This window comes from Talpa occidentalis, unplaced genomic scaffold, assembly GCF_014898055.3.
Source record: "Talpa occidentalis isolate TD23 unplaced genomic scaffold, MPIMG_talOcc4v2.1 talOcc4.16, whole genome shotgun sequence".
NCBI classification, from domain to species: Eukaryota; Metazoa; Chordata; class Mammalia; order Eulipotyphla; family Talpidae; genus Talpa; species Talpa occidentalis.
The window spans coordinates 41,251,310-41,269,813 of record NW_023601653.1 but is presented as its reverse complement, the minus strand read 5'-3'; the positions used below and the strand labels follow the sequence as shown (position 1 = coordinate 41,269,813).

General features: G+C 46.8%; 2 protein-coding genes across 2 annotated transcripts in view; one reads left to right on the top strand and one right to left on the bottom strand.

Moving 5' to 3' along the window:
- Window positions 1-300: 300 nt before the first annotated feature.
- TMTC1 (transmembrane O-mannosyltransferase targeting cadherins 1) overlaps window positions 301-18,504 on the bottom strand; it is a 177,420-nt gene continuing 159,216 nt past the window's right edge. The window contains exons 14-20 of the mRNA XM_037514093.2: window positions 17,983-18,085; window positions 10,484-10,619; window positions 9,784-9,928; window positions 8,528-8,665; window positions 7,217-7,339; window positions 4,705-4,782; window positions 301-2,347 (exon numbers count right to left, since the gene is read on the bottom strand). Coding sequence (XP_037369990.1) covers window positions 2,207-2,347; window positions 4,705-4,782; window positions 7,217-7,339; window positions 8,528-8,665; window positions 9,784-9,928; window positions 10,484-10,619; window positions 17,983-18,085 — 864 coding nt within the window. The 3' untranslated portion in view covers window positions 301-2,206. The remainder of the gene's footprint in view (window positions 2,348-4,704; window positions 4,783-7,216; window positions 7,340-8,527; window positions 8,666-9,783; window positions 9,929-10,483; window positions 10,620-17,982; window positions 18,086-18,504) is intronic.
- LOC119247563 (40S ribosomal protein S14-like) lies at window positions 13,220-13,777 on the top strand. The gene has a single exon (XM_037514094.2). It carries the CDS (start codon window positions 13,220-13,222, stop codon window positions 13,721-13,723), a length of 504 nt encoding a protein of 167 aa, XP_037369991.2. The 3' UTR covers window positions 13,724-13,777.

Sequence of the window (18,504 nt, the reverse complement as noted above, 5' to 3'; positions counted from 1 at the left end):
CTCCAATTCCTAAGTGAACGTTCTGGAGAGAGAGTCTTCTAAGCCGCTGTGTTTACAATCTTAGACACTAGTTAAGGCTTCCCACTGTAGTAAATGTCTTAGTGTCAGGCATATAGACATAACTTTGGGGAAGAAAAAATATTTTGTGAAATATAAATTCATGATACATAGCATTAAAAAAGACTTAGGGGCCTCCCCTGGTGGCGCAGCGGTTGAGCTCTGGGCTTCGAGGCTGCCCACAGCCTCTGCAGCGCTGGTTCGATCCCCGGCCGCCGGGCGAGGGTCCCACATGGCACGACAGACCTCTCCTGCCGCCCGCTGCTCCCCTCAGCAGTGTATTTCTTCGTCAGTCTGTCTGCCTGTTCTGCTCCCCGCTCTGGCTCCGGTGAATTCTCTCACCCTCCCATGTGTCTGACTCTACCCAGTGCTTGTATAAATAAAGTAGGGTCTCATTGGGCAGTTTATACATTACAGGATTACTGAAACACACATAAACAATATACTAACTCAAATTCTGTCACCCTTTGCATTTGAAATATTCCCCTCGACATCGCTTTCCAAAAAAGTGGATCCTCCTTTCCTCTAGACTTACCTGGACACAGAAGTAATGACAGGAGTGTCTGGGGTGCTTCCCGACCTGGCTGGATGCTGAGGTCCCTGCCTGGCCCAGACTGGGCCTTGGGACTGCGGCCTCTGCCTCCAGGAACCAGTGTAGCCCAGGGCAGCACCGGGGAGAGCATCATCATATCTGCCCTCGATGAGGGGCTGGTGTGAGCCGGTGCAAAGGGAGTCAACTCAAAACACGTTACCAACCAAACACTGGAGTCGATTCCGAATGTTTTTAACTTTATCAAGGGAATAAGCAATAGACATGTTTTTGAAGGGCTCTTCAAGCTCATCTAAGTTGTGATTTAGATTTCTATTTTCTGCATGACCAGTCTTGGAAGCGACTATTAAAGTCACCGTGCACAGAGGAAGAAAGTGTGTGTGTACATATATTAAATATTTTATAAGTTATTAAATAAATAACAAAAAGCAACAGCAACTTGTTTGTTCAACTTTGCCTTCCCTGTATTTTAAATATAAATATATATTTTTTCATTATGCATCAACTTTTCCCTAGATGTTTTTGAACATTCTCCATGAAATTTCCAAAATTACACAGAACCGAGAACCCCAGGTGTCGACCACTCAAGGACCAGGCAGAGTCTCACGGAGCAAAGGAAGAAAAATCTCCAGAGCTCTTCCCGCTTGTTTAGAGTTTACGAAGGTGTCTATGATAAAGAGTCCTCGAAGGCTAAATATATTCCTCAAAAAATAATCTCATGATACCTGAATGTTTAGATAATAAAGTAGAATGTTTCTCTCAGTTAATATTTTTAATATTTCTCATGAAGAATATACTATTTTTTCCCACCAAAATAACAATATATTTGGAGTCATAAACATTTATGAGTTTTAAAGCACTTCTGAAATACCTTAGAGCAGAACCACTACTGTAGAAATACTTGTAATAAAATTAAAATCATTTTAAATTTTAATGAAGAATCAGGGGTACCAATTCCTTGGTTTTCCCCTCTGGATCAAAATATCCACCCATAATTCCAGAAGCTTCCTTTGTGTTTGGCCATGGGAAGGCTTGCATCAGAGTAGAATTTAACTTACTCCTTAGCAGGGCTTTCGCAATATCCTTAGGGGGATATTAGATAAAGTTCACTTAAGAACAGCCCTTCACCCACAAATTCCAGAAGGTTCGACAAAGACGATTAGCTACTCATGTCTGCTTCTGGAGAACTTAATGAGCCACCTCTTGATAGAATTTCCCAGATGGCTTATCCTAACAGATTTATCCTCCTTGGAGTATTCCATCTCTGCCTCATAGCATTTCAAGCTTCTCTATTTCTTGGAAATAAAACTCTGCACTAAGAAACAGAATTAGATCTCCAGGCCGCAAAGCAGAGAAATATAAAGGGAATGTGGAGTAAAAGCAAAGAAATCTCTAAAACACATAAACGTGTAGCTGATCCTGTCCTTTGCTGGCCTCCTGGCCTTTGCTGGAACTGCAGGTCCTGGGGTTCAGGGTCGGGCAAGTGTCCCAGGAACCCCCCCAGTGAGAGCTTCCCCCACAGGGGCTTCCCTGGGGGAGCCTGCTGACGTGAGTGGAGGACCCCTACTCGTCCTCCTGCCAGGGGCGCCAGCCAAGCTGCTAAGTCTGATCCTTCTCTTGAACTTCTTGGAATCGCTTCTCCAAGCGATCCAGCTTGGCGAGGTTTTCCCGCAGCAGTTTGCTATCTGGGACCAGGCGTAAGGCTCGCTCGTAGTAAGCTCTGGCTGAAGCATAGTTGCCCTGTGGGGAAAGAGAACAATTGCATCTGACCATCAGAAGGCCAGGAGCCAGGGGTGGGCATGGAGACCCCCAGGCAGGGCGCAAGGTGACCACAGAGTTTCTCACAGGAAACTCTCCACGCCCCGTCACAGTGCCCTGGAGCGTTCGCCTGCCCTACGGAGCCAGCGGGGAAGGGAGGGAGAGCTCCACCATGAAACCTGCTTTCTCTTTGCTAGTGCAGCTGGAGGGGCTGCCTGGGCTTCGGTGGGTCCCTGGGAGCCAGGGCCCCAAGGTCACACTGGGTGGGAGGGAGGGGGAGGCAGGAAGGCAGAGGCCAGCGTCCTTGATGATCAAGCCTCGAGGAATCCGCCTTCCCAGCAGCACAGGTGTTATTCTAGTCGACTTCAAACACAGAAGCAACCTTTTCCTAAGAGGCTTTTAGGCAACAGAGCCCATAAGGATATGGAAAAATCAAATTCCAGCAAGTGAAAACCTAGACATGTCAGGCTCAGTCATTCTATTTCTCAACTCAAGTGTTTATCTTCAGTCTTTTGATGTTTATTGCTTAATAAAAATAAAGTCTGCACATACACGCAGCCTACTGAGCATCTGGGGTCTTCGGGGCTCCCACGTGTGTTTCTGCCGCCAATGTGGTCGCTACTGGCTACATGCTTGGACAGTGGGACACAGGACATTTCAATCATCAGAAAGTTCTAGCATATGGGGCCTTTCTAGAAAATGCATATTCAAGTCATGAGGTTACTCTCGACATGGCCTTGTCGAGGCAAATCCGGAACTCCGATGATGTGCTGAAGATGTTTTGGTCCATCCGTGTCATCCTGAGTGTACCACACGGTGCGGCATCTCTCATCACCAGACGACCAGGAGCTGCTCCTCAGCCCCCTGCCCCTGCCACCTCCCGGGGAAGCCTGATTCCTACTTGGAAACTCCCTCCAGCCTCCGTCCTTCCTTAGGTCGCTTCATCCTTTTTTACATCTCACTGCTCTTCTGTGAAATCATTCCAGGTCCATCTCCGGCTTGCTGCCTCGGCCCTCCTCTAGGTCTATTCTATCTCTTGATCTCATTTACTGAGTTCTTCACACCCTAGACCTGTCAGTTTATTTGTAGTTTCAATCTCTTGTGAAGGGAGAACCCTCCCTTCCGCCATGGAACTGTATTTCCAAACTTAATTGCTTTTCTGAGTTTTCCTGTATCTGTTTTAGTTTCCTGATCCTATTTTCATCCTGTTAGACACTTGATTCTATGTCTCTAAGGAACGTCTGCAGAATCACCCTGCTCTCTCTCCGCCGGTCGACCCTCAGGTTTCACAGTGGTTGAAGGAATATTCCTCTGGATGTGCATTTTTTGTTTTAAAAGACTGGGCAGCATCTGTTCATTTGTGAACAGGTGCCTCCCCCACCCCTTGCCTCCCTCCCCTCCCCCCCCCCTCCTCCCCAACCCCTGCTGTGCACGCTCTGGCAGATTTGGTCTCTGTCTCTCTTGCCACTAAGTCCCTAAGGCCTCTGCTGTGTGTCACCCTCACATCCAGGGTGGAGGGGCAGCTGCCAGGTCCTGCTTTTGCTGCTGTGTCGCTGGGCTCGGGATGTGGGGGATCCAGCCACCAAGGTGGGTGGGCAGAGGGGCTTGATTCACCTGCACTGCTCCCCTACTTCCCCTCCCCTGGGGTATCCCCCAAAATGAGCTGTCTGCACCCGACACCACAGCACAGGAATGGGGAGCTTTCTGCACTGCCCTCCTCACTGAGCTCCAGGACCCCTTCGAGTTAGGGTGTGGTCTCTGGGCTGTCTCAGCCTCCCCATCTCTGAGCTGCTCAGCACCCAGCCATGGGAGACCCACTTCAGACATGGAAACACCAAGATCAAAGGAACTCCTGCTGCTTGCAGCTGCTCAGCTGGAGGTTAAAGGGGGACTTAAGGGAGGAGCCTTCGCCACCATGATGTGGGCTCCCCAAGTATCCTCTTTACCCAAGACCTTGCCTGACCCACTGGGTTTGCCCCCAAACACCCACCTTCTTGCCTTTTTTTCCCTGGCAGGCATTTGCCATCATATTTGTTAATGGCTGTACTGCCAGGGCCTGGAGGAGTACCTGGCCCCCAGGAAGCGCGCCACAGATTCTTGCTGGAGAATGAATGAAGGCAGGGGGATGGGTGGGTGACGTGAGTCCTCGATTTCACTTGACAACAGCCCCTCCCCCTACGCAGTCTCCTCTTTTTCACTGATGCATCCAAAGGTAGCGCGCGCTAGTTTCACATCTAGACACCTATGTCTTGCTACTTAAATAACTGAAAGGAAATTAGCATCTGTGTCTCGATACTTCACGGGAAGAGCAGCTCAGGAGAAGCCAGTCCTTGGCCTACCTGGATGTGCCGTATCCCGCCCATGTTCATCCAGGCCTGTGCTTGGTCGGGGTTCAGCTCCACGGCCGCTCTGTAGCTCTAAACACAGACAAGCAGCGTCAGGCTGGAGCCCAGACCCACGTCAGCGGTTAATACGACAAGCACGGCTGCTACCTGCTTACGGAGGCTCCACTCATTTCCGTGACTGTTCAAAGTGGAGGACTTTGGCGGGGGCGGGGGGCGGTCGGGGCAGTTGGAGGCACTTGGCCTGCAGGGCCCTTGTGTGCCGAGAGCTGAGACACCCGTAGGAGATCCTATTACAGCTCACCTTCCTCAGCAGCCTTTCTGCATTTTTCACTGTCGGCAGAGTTTGTGAGACAGTATTTTTCAACCGTGGGATCTGAGAGCTGCTTCCTGGACAGCGTAGCCCTAGCGGCTCTCTGGCTGCCTCACGGACAGGCCACCCTCTGAGCTCACTGGGCGGCCACAGGAAGTCCCCTGCCCTTCAGGGCCTTCTGTCTTACTCAGACACAATTGTAGATGTGAGAAAACGGTCTTTCTCTTCTGCCATATAAACGCTGAAGATAATTTCCTATCGCTCAAATACCTGGGGGGGGGGGCACTGAAAAACACGTATCCTACGAAATGTAATTATCTGCGAGTATATTTTTAACATGTGCATGTGGTTTTGTGTTGAACACACGCTCACAGCTGAGTCTCAATTTGAACTGCGGTCACATGAAATGAAGCCAAAGGCTGAGAGTGTTGCTTTTGAGTACCTTTGAGTACCTACATATTTCATTATTTCTTGCTATTTTCATTAGCTAGAACCCAACTGAACAGATTCATAAAGTACACAGAACCTGGTCCATGCCTTCCTGACTTAGGAGAAACAAAAGCTAAAGTCTTATTAAAAAGTTGGTAAAATACACCTGAAGGGGAATGTCTCAGGTTAATTCAGAGCAGCAGAGATGGGACTGCAGGGGAGAAGTGTAGAGCCTGGGTCCAGATGCTCCATCTCTTATCCTCTGTGTGACCTTGGGCAAGTTCTAGAATCTCTGAGTCTCAGTTTATACAGCTATAAACAGGAGACAAGGATAATAGCTTTCTTAGGTGAGTGTGAAGACTGAGTCACGTCGCACTGAGGAGCTTCCAGCAAGTGCTGGCACATGGCAGCTATTACTCTAGGCCTCAGGGCCGCCTGGCATCATAAACCCGGTCACTTCTACTGTGACACCCCTGCCCACTGCTGAAGAGAGGGGAAAGACACATACAGACATAAGTACCGTGTAAATCTTCATAATTATATTATGAATTAATAATTCCACTGCCTTGTTAGTTACAAAGAATCTGAGAATGAAATCATTGAAACCATTCATGAGGAGAAGAAAACTGGACAATGTCTGCCTTCAGAGTGCTACTGTTTCTGTTTGAAAGGCTCACTCAAATTTGGTCTTCCAAATATCTTTACATGTCTTTTCCAATATTTTAACAGCACTCACTGCTTATTTTTAAGATCAAGTACGTCATCTGAAATTCTCCTTGGCCTGTGACATGTTTAGTGTAAGGTTAAGATTTCACTAACTCTGACCTATGGCTGCACCGCGTACCAGGAGAAAGTTTCCTAGTCACCTAACATTTCTGTCCGTTATGTGGCGAGGGGAAGGCAGAAGAGGAGAGGAGAGAGCCAGACTCCAACCACACTGGCAATGCCTGGGACAGCTAGGAAGTATTTTAAGAGTTCAGAGGAATTCACAGGAGCCAAGTTATGGAAACAACCCAGCGCCCACTGACACATGAGTGGGCCAAGAAGACGTGCTAGACACATACAATGGAATACTACTCAGCTATAAAAAGGTGAACTTCTGCCATTTGCAACAACATGGTTGGAACTAGAAGTTATTCTTTTCAGTGGAGTTAGTCAGATGAAGAAGACCACATGTGGTTTAACTTGTGTGGCCTTCAGAGAACCAAACAAATGGAAGAATTAAATAAAACAAAAATAAAATTTAGACTCTAATTCCAATGAGTGGTCACCAGAAGGGGAAGAGGGGCAGGTAAATCAGGGGAAAGGGGACAGGTGGGGAAAGATGGCACTGAACATAGAGTGAGGATATAAGAGACTATGCACATGCTGATTTTTAATGATGCACCCCTGAATTCTATGTGAAGTTACAATGCAACGTCATTAAAAACAAACAAACAAAAAAATGTGAGGAAGCCCAGAGGGACTTCCTGAGGCAGGAGGCCATGAGTTGGTGGATGGGGGGAGCTGGCAGGTGGGAGGGGTGCTGGGAGGTTTTTACCAGGACATGTGGGATATACAAGTTCAAAGTGAGCACTCAGAACACAACACAGAGGACCGTGAACTCAAAAGTCACAGGCTCAGTGACAAAAATCAAGTGTAAACTCACTCCAGGACCAGAAGAGTGACTTCAGACTTCACTGCCTCTGCGTCATTAAACATTGGGGGGGTGTGTGTGTTCATTTTAATTCATGAATTTAGCACCCCAACTTTATTCAGTGTTTGTACCTCAAAAGCTCTGTCTAGAAGGTTCTGCTCTCTTAGTTGGTTTCCTTTTGTGAAAAAAAGCTCTGATTTGACTTTGGGGTCCTTTGGTTTCAGCTGGAGAGCCTTGTCTATAGCATCCAGGGCCTGCACAGGTGGACATTGAGACAGAAAAAATGCAGGTGAGATAAAGAACAAAGGTCACAGATAAAATGGATATTTCCCGCTCTTACGGTTCAGCTGGTGTAATGAGTGACATCAAAACCCATGCTTACGCACCCTGGTTTTCTCACTGAGAAATCATGTAGCTCTGATGAGGTCTCCTCCCTGGCCTCCAGTTCACCCAATCACATTAGTGAGAGAAAAATGCCCAAGTTGCTTGACAAGGAGGTTGCGAGACCCACTGAAAGGAAGCAGACCTGGGTGGACACCACCACGGGTCCTCTGGCCACTCCAGCAGCCTCCTCTCTGGCCCCCACACCTGCTGCCCACCTTTTCAGGCACAGATCTCATCACATTCCTCTTCTTCTTAAAACCCCGCAGCCTCTCCTGGATAAGGAGCAGAGCCCTTGTGCTGGTCCAGAGTCCTGTTGGTCTACTTTCCAGCAGCCTCTGCAGCCACATCTAACTCTGTGCCCTGCCCCCCTCATGGCTGCCAGCTCTGGCCACAGGGCCTTTGCACCTGCTGTTAACCAAAAACTCCTACTCATGACTCAACCTTCGCCTTCACATCACTGCAGGGAATATGACTGCCCACACCACTCGGGTCCTCTAATTCTGTGCTCTTTTGCTCTTTGGGGACCATGTCACTCTAGCCTCTGCTGGCTTTGTGGTCACCTGTTTAATTTTCTCTTCTTCTTTACTGGAAACCCCACGAAGGCCAGGGCATCTGTTTCTTTCCAAACCATTCCTCTGTGGGGGCCTACACCAGTGCGTGGCACATGCTAGGCATTCAGTAAATATTGTGTTGATGTGGTATGTAACTTTTAAATGGAGACAGACTCTCACAGTTGCAATACAAGGTTGCTGACCTGCCTGATGGGGCTGTTACAGGGATTCCATGAGAAATACACTTCAGGGTTTGTCTGTGTCCTCACAGAGTTAGCTGAAAACAGTTGAGATATTATCACCTGAGATCTGCATACCAAGGATGAGCCAAGAAAATATTATTTTAAGGGGATATCTTAGGAGTTGAGGGATATCTGTGAAAAGCATCATGAAATGGGCCATTCCCCCACCAGGGACATTTGAGAATGCTCAACCTGGAAATGGGCAGATGGGAGAGGCCCAGGCACCACATTTCTTACAGGGACAAGCCGAGCTGAGACCCCTCACCTGGCTGTGCTGCTCGCGCTGGCTGTGGACGGCGGACAGCAGGCGGTAGCACTCAAGGCACTCGCTGTCCTCGGACACCATCTGCTGGGTCATCTTCTCGGCTTCCTGTGTCTGACCCATCACAGTGAGAACCTGGGCCTGAAACCATACCAACCTCATTAGTGCCCTAGAAAATCCAGGTCCCCATAGAGAGGGCCCAGGAGACACTCCTGACAAAGCGCCAGGATGGGCGGGAGGACCACACTTTATAGGCTTTACGTTTCTGCTGTTTGCTTCTTTGTTTATTGATTTAGGGTTGCCCAGCGTCTGGGTGTGAGCGTGGGAATGCTGAAGGTAGCTCTCGAAGTGACTTGTGGTTTTTAAAAAGCACTGACAAAATATGTCAAAAGAGGAACTACTTACTGCCTCTGGTGCCAACAGAACAGTGTTTATAGCACAATGACAAATTTGGTTCTTGGACTAAATCGAAGGAAGAATAATGATTCACCAAATTCCTTAATTTCAGTTTGATATGGATATTGAAACTGAGATTAATTTTCCTAAATTCAATGACCATACCGTGGTGATCAAATGCCTTTGTTGTTAGGAACTGTACCCAGACACATACTCACTTACACACAGAAATATGCACATGTCCATATATGCCCCAGCACACACACACACACACACACACACACACACACACACAAACACGCACCCCTGAGGGAGAGACAAATGCACCAACAAGCATGATCACTTATGGAACTGGGGGCATCATTTACTGTTCTAGCAAATTCTTTTTTTTTTTTTAAAGATTTATTTTATTTATTTATTATACAAGCACTGGGTACAGTCAGAAGTGTAGGAGGGTGAGAGAATTCACCAGAGCCAGAGCGGGGAGCAGAGCAGGCAGAAGGACCAAAGTACACTGCTGAGGGGAGCAACGGGCGGCAGGAGAGGTCTGTGCGCCATGTGGGACCCTCCTCCAGTGGCCGGGGAGCAGCCGGGGATCACACCAGCGCTGCAGAGGCTGCGGGCAGCTTCGCAACCCAGTGCTCAACCGCTGCGCCACCGGGGAGGCCCGCAAATTCTTTTAAGTTCTGACTGATGTCCAAACAGTTGGTCAAAGTGCTATAGCGCCCCCATCTGGGGGCAGTGGTGGGGCTGTTCCCGGGGTGGATCCAGTCCAGCCACCCAACTCCCCATCGTCTCCCAGGCAGCAGCACCCTCTGTTATCTGTGGCCCATGTCTCCCCAGTTCTGGGAATCCCTGCTCACCAGTGCCAGGCGGAGCTCCCGCTGAGAAGGCTGAAGCGCCACGGCTTCGCGGTATATCTGCAAGGCCTCCTCGTAGCGGCCCGTGTTGTAATACAGAGCTCCCAACGGTGACAAGATCTCAGCTCGGCGGGCCACCTGCAGGGCGCTGTTTTAAGAAAGGACAGTGGACGCTTTGCTCTAGCAGGCTCATTTGCCAAGGGTGACACTGGACTTTCGTGGGCAGCTTTGGTTGGAGACTTTGCTCCAGCAAGATCTTTGTGTCTGCACCAAGAGCGATGTTTCACAAAGGTCATGAAGCTGCGCTGATGTCAGCAGGGCCCCACTGGCCTTCCACCCTTGAAACTGGGTCCCAAGGAACAGAGACCATGTCCTGATGCCTGCACCATCTTTCGTGGATGTCCCTTTTTGCAAGTGCCCTTTGTGGTTTGGGGGTCGTGGTCCAAAGTCTCCTAAGACAATGGGCTAGCTGAAGTAGAACCAAACTCCAGCCCTGCCCGGCCCAGGAGCTGACAGCAGGCAGAGCCCTATCTGGGACACCATTTGGCGAGCAATCTTGCTGTCTTTGGAGGTGGGCGCCTGTAATGCAAATTGGCAAACTTCGATGGTAAATCTGAGGGCATGTCTGTGTCAATTAACCAAAACTGGGCGGGCATTGACCGGGGCCTCGGGTAACGTACAGAGCACAGGAAAGGGGCATTACCGTTTGTGCCATTCTTCAGCCGCACTGTTGTCCCCCAGTGACCGGTAGAGTCGGCCCAAGTTGGCCATGGCCACGTGGTGGCTCGGGCTGTGCTGGATGGCCTGTTGGTAGTGGGCCACAGCCTTCTCTGGAGAGCCTGTGAGCAGGGGCAGCAGGTGAGAGCAGAGCACACCTCAACCACAAACCACACCTCTCTCACTTCTCTTCAGTGTTGTCGAGGCCTAGCCCTGAGGAGCCAGTTCAAAACCACCTGGTGTGTGCTTCTCCTCACCACTGCCTCCCACTGCCCCTTTCACTATTCACTCCCACTTCCAAGTAAACAAGAAAAAGAAAGAAGAACCAAAGCCCATTTCTTTAAGTGTAGTTATTTTTTTTCAGTTGTAGTGTTTTCTGGCGATTGCCCGAGCGAACGTGATGTTTTGAGAATATTAGTGATGGTTATTTATACAAGATAATCTTGCTTCTCATTCCACAAAAAAGAAGAGGCTACTCCAGGGAGATTTATAAGGGTCTGTCTCATTATCTACTGCTGCACAGCCCTGAGGTTCTGCTTTAAAGAGTTACCTGTCAGCTGCATTTGAATCAGACATTTTTACTGAAAGCAGATTTGTTTAGTTGCCTTTAAAAATTCATAATGCCACCGTGTATCTGTGAAAGGGAATAAATACTAAAAACACTTTTATTAAAAGATCTCTTAATCTGTGCAGGTACTTTTGGTGTCAGTTTTTTTTTTAAAGATTTATGTGTTTATGCATACAAAAGCTGGGATACAGCCAGAGGTGTGGGGGGTGAGAGGACTCACCAGAGACAGAGTGGGGAACAGAACAGGCAGACTGACTGAAATACACTGCTGAGGGGAGCAGTGGGAGAGACAGGAGAGGTCTGCTTGCCATGTGGGTAGCTCCCTGACTGGCCGGGGATTGAACTTCTGCTGCAGTGGCTGTGGACACCTCCATAGGTTTCATCTTAACCCTTTGCGCCACCAGCAAGGCGCTGGTGTCACTTTTGATGCGACTAAACTGTCTCTTGGGATTTAAAACATTAAAAATTGGGACTCAGCCAGGCCCCGTGAGGGAAGGGGCTCACACAGGGGTGGGATGAGTAGCACAGATCCCCCGTGACTTTTGGGGCTTGCCCACAGAAACAGTTCTATGGAAGCATATGGTCACCCTCAAGCCATGCCTGCAGGCACCAGTGGCACAGTGGCCCTGAGGTGTAGAACAATCCCAAGAACAAACAACAGGGAGAAAAAAAATACAAATGGCCAAGCAAGTCCTCCAGGAAACAACACACACACACAGGAAATCAGCCTCAGTCCCCGGAACCCAACAAAACTGATGTGGAAGAATTTCTCCGCCTGACAGATAAAGAATTCAGAATCACCATAATTAAAAAACTTAAAGAAGAAAAGGAAAAGAATGATATGAGAACTAAAGCCAACAAACTGAAGAAGGAGAATGAATCTTTAAATAAGAAAATAAAGGAACTGCGGGATATTAAAAGATCAATGGAGGAGAATTCTGGGGGAAGTCATGGAAATAGAATAGATGAAAGGGAAGAATGGATCAGTACTCCCAAAGATACAGATATAAACAGTAAGAAAAGAGAAAAGAAAAGAGGAGCATGGGAAAAAATGAAGAAACACTGAGAATTATCTGACATTATGAGGAAAGGAAATGTACAAGTCATAGGAGTACTAGAAGGAGAAGAGACAAGGGAACTGAGAAACTACTCAAGGAAATAATTGAAGAGAATTTCCCAAACATAAAGAAGGAAATGACAACAGACATACAGGAAGCTAAAAGAACACCAAGCTGCCATAATAAAAAGAGAACTACAGCACAGCACATAATAGCAAAGTTTCTAAGAGTCCAAGACAAAGAAAAAAAATGAAGCTGACGAGGATAAAGAAACAGATAACACATAAAGGAAAAACAATCAGGCTGACATCAGACTTCTCTGAAGAAACACTACAGGCAAGAAGAAAATGGAGCAACATACTCAGAAACTCCAAGACAAAAAAAAAAAAAAAAAACAAAAAAAACGCCAGCCAAGAATACTTTATCCTGCAAAGCTCTCCTTCCTTCATCTATGAGAGAAAAATAAGAACTTCTCAGACAAACAAAATCTTTAGAAATTTGCTACTGCTAACCCCCCACTCCAATAAATATTACAAGAACTCTTAAAATCTAAACCAACAGAGGAATGAACTGGAAGAACTAAACAAGGAAATGAATAGAACCACACAAAAAAAAATGAACAAATTGGCAATAACAGACTTCCATGTATCAATAATTATCCTAAAAGTAAATAGACTAGATTCACCAATGAAAAGACACAGAATAGCAGGCTGGATTAAAAAATAGGAGCCTCCCTGGTGGTGCACGGGGTTAAGACACAGCACTATGAAGCTATCCACAGCTACTGCAGCACGAGTTCGATCCCCGGCCAGGAAGGTGACCCACATGGCACAGCAGACCTCTCCTGTCTCACCACTGCTCCCCTCAGCAGTGTATTGCAGTCAATCCACCTGTTCTGTTCCCCACTCTGTCCCTGGTGAATCCACTCACCCCCTCCCCCCACACACACACCTCTGGCCTGTATCCTAGTTCTTGGTAGGCATAAATAAATAAATCTTAAAAAAAAGAAAAGAAAACAAAAACAGAGTCCAACCATCTGCTGTCTCCTGGAAACACACCTAAGTGCCAAAGAAAAATATAGATTAAAAGTGAAGGAATGGAGCTTTTTCTTTCCGGTGGCGGAGTCTGGAGAAGACGCGCAGAAATGGCACCTCGCAAGGGGAAGGAAAAGAAGGAAGAACAGGTCATCAGCCTAGGACCTCAGGTGGCTGAAGGAGAAAACGTATTTGGTGTCTGCCACATCTTTGCATCCTTCAATGACACTTTCGTCCACGTCACTGATCTCTCTGGCAAGGAAACCATCTGCCGTGTAACCGGTGGGATGAAGGTGAAGGCTGACCGAGATGAATCCTCGCCATATGCTGCTATGTTGGCAGCCCAGGATGTGGCACAGAGGTGCAAGGGACTGGGTATCACTGCCCTCCACATCAAACTCCGGGCTACAGGAGGAAATCGGACCAAGACTCCTGGACCTGGGGCACAGTCAGCCCTCAGAGCCCTTGCCCGCTCAGGAATGAAAATTGGGCGGATTGAGGATGTCACCCCCATCCCTTCTGACAGCACCCGCAGGAAGGGGGGTCGCCGTGGTCGCCGTCTGTGAACAGGACTCGTCAAATTATTTTCTGTTAAAATAAATTGCCTTCTTGTAAACCAAAAAAAAAAAAAAAAAAAAAAAAAAAAAAGTGAAGGAATGGAAAACAATTTCATAAGAAAATGGCCCCCAAAAGAAGGCAGAGGCAGCCATACTTATGTCAGATAAAGTAGACTTCAAACTAAAAAAGTGACAAGAGACACTGAAGGACACTATAGAATGATTAAGAGAACAGTACACCAGGAAGTTACAACATTCATCAGTATATAAGCACCAAATGAAGGAGCTCCAAAACACATTACACAATTACTTACCAATCTGAAAACAGACATGTGGTAGGAGACTTCAACACTCCACTCTCACCAATGGATAGATCAATGAGACAAAAAATAAACAAGGACACAATAGCCCTAAACAAAGACCTAGAACACATGGGCCTAACAGATAGCTATAGGACACTGAACCACAAAAAAACTCAATACATATTTTTCTCAAATGCACATGGATCATTCTCCAGGATCAACCACATACTGGGACACAGACAAACAAGTACATGAAGATGAAAATCATTCCAACTATCTACTGTGACCATAAAGCCATCAATCTAGAAATCAACTATGGAAAGAAAGCAAGGCACTCCCCTATTACATGGAGACTGAAGAATATGCTCCAGAAAGACCACTGGATCAATGAGGAAGTCAAAGAAGAAATTAAGAAATACATTGAGACAAATGACAATGAGGACACAACTTTCCAGAATGTATAGGACACAGGAAAAGCAGTATTAAGAGGAAAGTATTTAGCAATACAGGCCCACATTAAAAAGAAAAATAAAACAAACAAAAATAACTAATATCCCATCTCAAAAACCAGAAAAAGAATAAAACACCCAAAAGCCAATAGAAGAAAATAATAAAAATTCAAGCAGAAATAAATGAAATAGAAATAAAAAAGACAATCCAGAAGATCAATGAAACCCAAAGCTGGTTCTTTGAAAAAATAAACAAAATAGACAAACCTCTAGCTAGGCTCACAAATAAGGGGGGAAACTCAAATAAATAGCATCAAAAATGAACAAGAAGAAATTACAATAGACTCAGCAGAAATCCAGAGATAACCAAAGATTACTATGAACGTTTATATGCAAACAAGTTCAACCTGAAGGGAGAAATGAAATGCTGTACAAAAATGAAATGATGTAAGAAAAAAAATATTAAAAATGAACAGGATCACCACCTTGTTGTTGCAGATCCTAAAATACAAAGAAGTTAGAGACGGAACAAAGATGGCAAAGGCCCACAGAAACGGGACTAGGAAAAAAGTCTCTCTAGTCTGATGAGATCTCCCCAAGTAGCTTCCTCGTGAATTTTTTTCTTTGTAATTAAAAAATTATAATTGTTATATGAACAAAAATAAACAAGTAAAACTTTCATATTAAACTTTCAATATATTCAAGAGTATCATTTCAACATGCAATCAATACAAAGCGTTAATGACAGGATATTTCATTTTGTTGTACAAGCTGTAAAAAATCAAATGTATATTTACATTACCTTCATATCTCAATTTGAACTAAGTCCATTTAAAGTGTTTAATAGCAACATGTGGCTGGAGGCTATATCATTGCAGTTCTAGAGTAGTATCACTATATCTGGAGATAAAATTTATACAGAAAGAGACTAAAAAGTGATGGGCCTCTACCTTTGGGGCCTCCCTGGTGGTGCAGGGGTTAAGACGCAACCTATGAAGCAATCCGCAGCCTCTGCATCACAAGTTTGATCCCTGGCCCGCCAGGGAGAAACCCACATGGCACAGCAGACCTCTCCTGACTTGCTCGCTGCTCCCCTCTGCAGTGTATTTCAGTAGATCTGCCTGTTCTGTTCCCCACTCTGTCTCCTGTGAATCCTCTCACCCCCTGCATCTCTGGCCTGTACTCCAATTCTTGTATAAAAAGAAATCTTTAAAAAAATAAATAAAATGCACTACCTTTGAATGCAGATTGGAATAGGAGTTGCCTAAGCAGACACTATATATGTGTAGACCTCAGGTTAGGCCCTGGTGATGGAGAATTTCACAAAAGGGAAAACACAGACCCAGAGAGAGTGAAAGAAGCTCTCCAGTGTGGCGGGTGAGATGGCAAGAGCTGGGGTGCGTGGGGGACTGTTGTTGAAGCAGCGGGGAGAGGCTACACCCAAGCTCCCCCATTCTTACAGCATTGAGCCCTAACTTATCGCGATGCTGCTGCGGAACCAGCAGGTGGCGCTACAGAACAAGCTTCCGCGCAGAAGCCCCGGGCGAGTCCGTGCACCAGGGCGCAGAGGCCCATTCTGAGACAGAAGAGCTGCAAGTGTCCTAGGAAATAGCCACCCTCTCGAGTATTTCGTACTGACAAAGTAATTAAAAGGAGGGTCACTGCAGGGCGGGTGGTCTAACAGTCAGCCACAGCAAAGGATGCTTTTGCATTAAATTCCAACAACTCTGCAGTCTTTGTAAGTGTTCACAGCATGCCCACAGCGAGGGGTACAGGTCACTGGGGAAAGGCTCTCTGCCCAGGAAGTCTGACATTAAACGGGGTGGGAGGGGGGTGACCAGGCAGCACGCATCAGGAAGAGCCGTGGGGTGTGACCACACAGCTTCCATAGCAATGTTTTTTTTTTATTTTGTCACATCATTGTTCATTTTTAAACAATATTTGCTTCCCCCCACCCCCTCAGGTGTAGTCCCCATAAAGTTTCCTTCACCAATGCACCCGTGCACCATCACCTCAGTCCCCTGTGCTCCTCCCTCCCTCCCTCTCATCCCTCTCCCTCCTCCTCCCCTGCAGGATGTCTCCGATTTATAATTGTCTGTTTTTGCTTTGTCGTGTTTTGTACTGTTATTGTTTTTTTTTACAGTGATGTCTTATTTGGTTCCCCTATATTCCTGCTGTAAGTGAAACCATCCGATATTTTTCTTTTTCCTTCTGGCTTATTTCTCTGAGCATAATTCCTTCTAGCTCCAGCAAAGAGATACCCCACTGATTGGGAAAAAATCTTTGCACTCCATACAACTGATAAGGGACTGATACAAAGATTTATAAAGAACTCACACGACTCAACAAAAACAAAGTAAACAATCCAATCATATGAAAAAATGTTCAACATCACTTGTAATCAGGGAAATGCAAATCAAAACCACACTGAGATACCACCTTACACCAGTAAGAATGGCACATATCAAAAAAACAAGCAACAACAAATGTTGGCGAGGATGAGGTGAAAAAGGAACTCTCCTGCATTGCTGGTGGGAGTGCAAACTGGTCCAACCACTGTGGCAAGCTGTCTGGAGGTTCCTCGGTCTACTAAAAATGGAGCTGCCATATGATCCGGCAATTCCACTACTAGGGATCTACCCAAAGGACACAAAAACAGTGATTCAAAAGAACACCTGTACCCCTATGTTTATTGCAGCATATTTACAATAGGGAAAACCTGGAAACAATCCAAATGCCCAAAAAATAGATGACTGGGGCCTCCCCGGTGGCACAGCGTTTGTGCGCTGGGTTGCGAAGCTGCCCGCAGCCTCTGCAGCACTGGTTCGATCCCTGGCTGCTCCCCGGCCACCAGAGGAGGGTCCCACATGGCGTGCAGACCTCTCCTGGCACCCGCTGATCCCCTCAGCAGTGTACTTCAGTCCTTCTGCCTGCTCTGCTCCCTGCTCTGGCTCTGGTGAATTCTCTCGCCCTCCCGCGCTTCTGACTGTACCGGTGCTTGTATAAATAAATGAATAAATCTTTAAAAAAAAAAAAAGATGACTGGATCAAGATGAGGTATATATACACAATGGAATACTATTCAGCAATCAAAAAATATAAACTCATGCCATTCACAGCAACGTGGATGGAGCTAGAAATTTCTCGTTTTTATCAGTCGTAGAAAAGTATGTACCCCATGCCAGCAGCTCCAGCTTCGTGGCTGGGAAACACTTGGCCACAGTGATTTACACAGCCATATAGATGGTGCTGCAGGAAGACTGCCCCTCACTAAACCCTGGAGGCTTCTTCCTGCCCTGCAGGGAGATCTGGGGATGTCCAGAGGTGGGGTGACAACACATTTCACTGGACTGCACTTGGGGTGCTGGAGAAACAGGGGTCCTAAGGGGCAACCTGGCTGTCAGCAGCATTGCCTGTCCCTCGAGTACATTTTGCTTTGGAGGCTTCTCTGGGGTGTTGTTGCTTTGCCTGAAAGCCCGCACTCTCTCAGAGGGCAGTCCCCACACACCCCGCTTACCAGTGTCCACCAAGAAGACCCCGTAGTTGTTGTGTAAGTCTGAGCTCTCTGGACAGTTCTTTATTCCAGCCAGGTAGATTTCCTCAGCTTCCTGAAATCTCTCCTTTAAAAGAGAACAAAGAAAATAAATGAGAAAGTCAAACACCCCAACAAACAATGCATAAAGGAAGTACAAGAAGCAGGATTTACCCAGTATTTCCCAGGAGCAAGCAAGGAGATCAGACGTGCTGTGCTTGGTCTGAATTCAAGTCAGCACTATGCATGTGTACCTAAGAGCCACATTCGTGTTTAGTTCCTTCAGCTGATGTCTGCTAAAGGACATCAGGAAGGACTGACCTTACAGTAGGAAAAGTCTGATTGGGACGCCCTCCCCACAGCGACTCTCTGGAAGGCGATGAGTCTCACTGGAGACAGGGAGGCTTGGAGTATCTGTCTTCAGGTGCATTTGCAGTCAGTGCTCTTTTTACCTACACATGTGCTTTATTTGGAGGTTTTTCAGGGAGGTGGCAGGGGAGAGGGAAA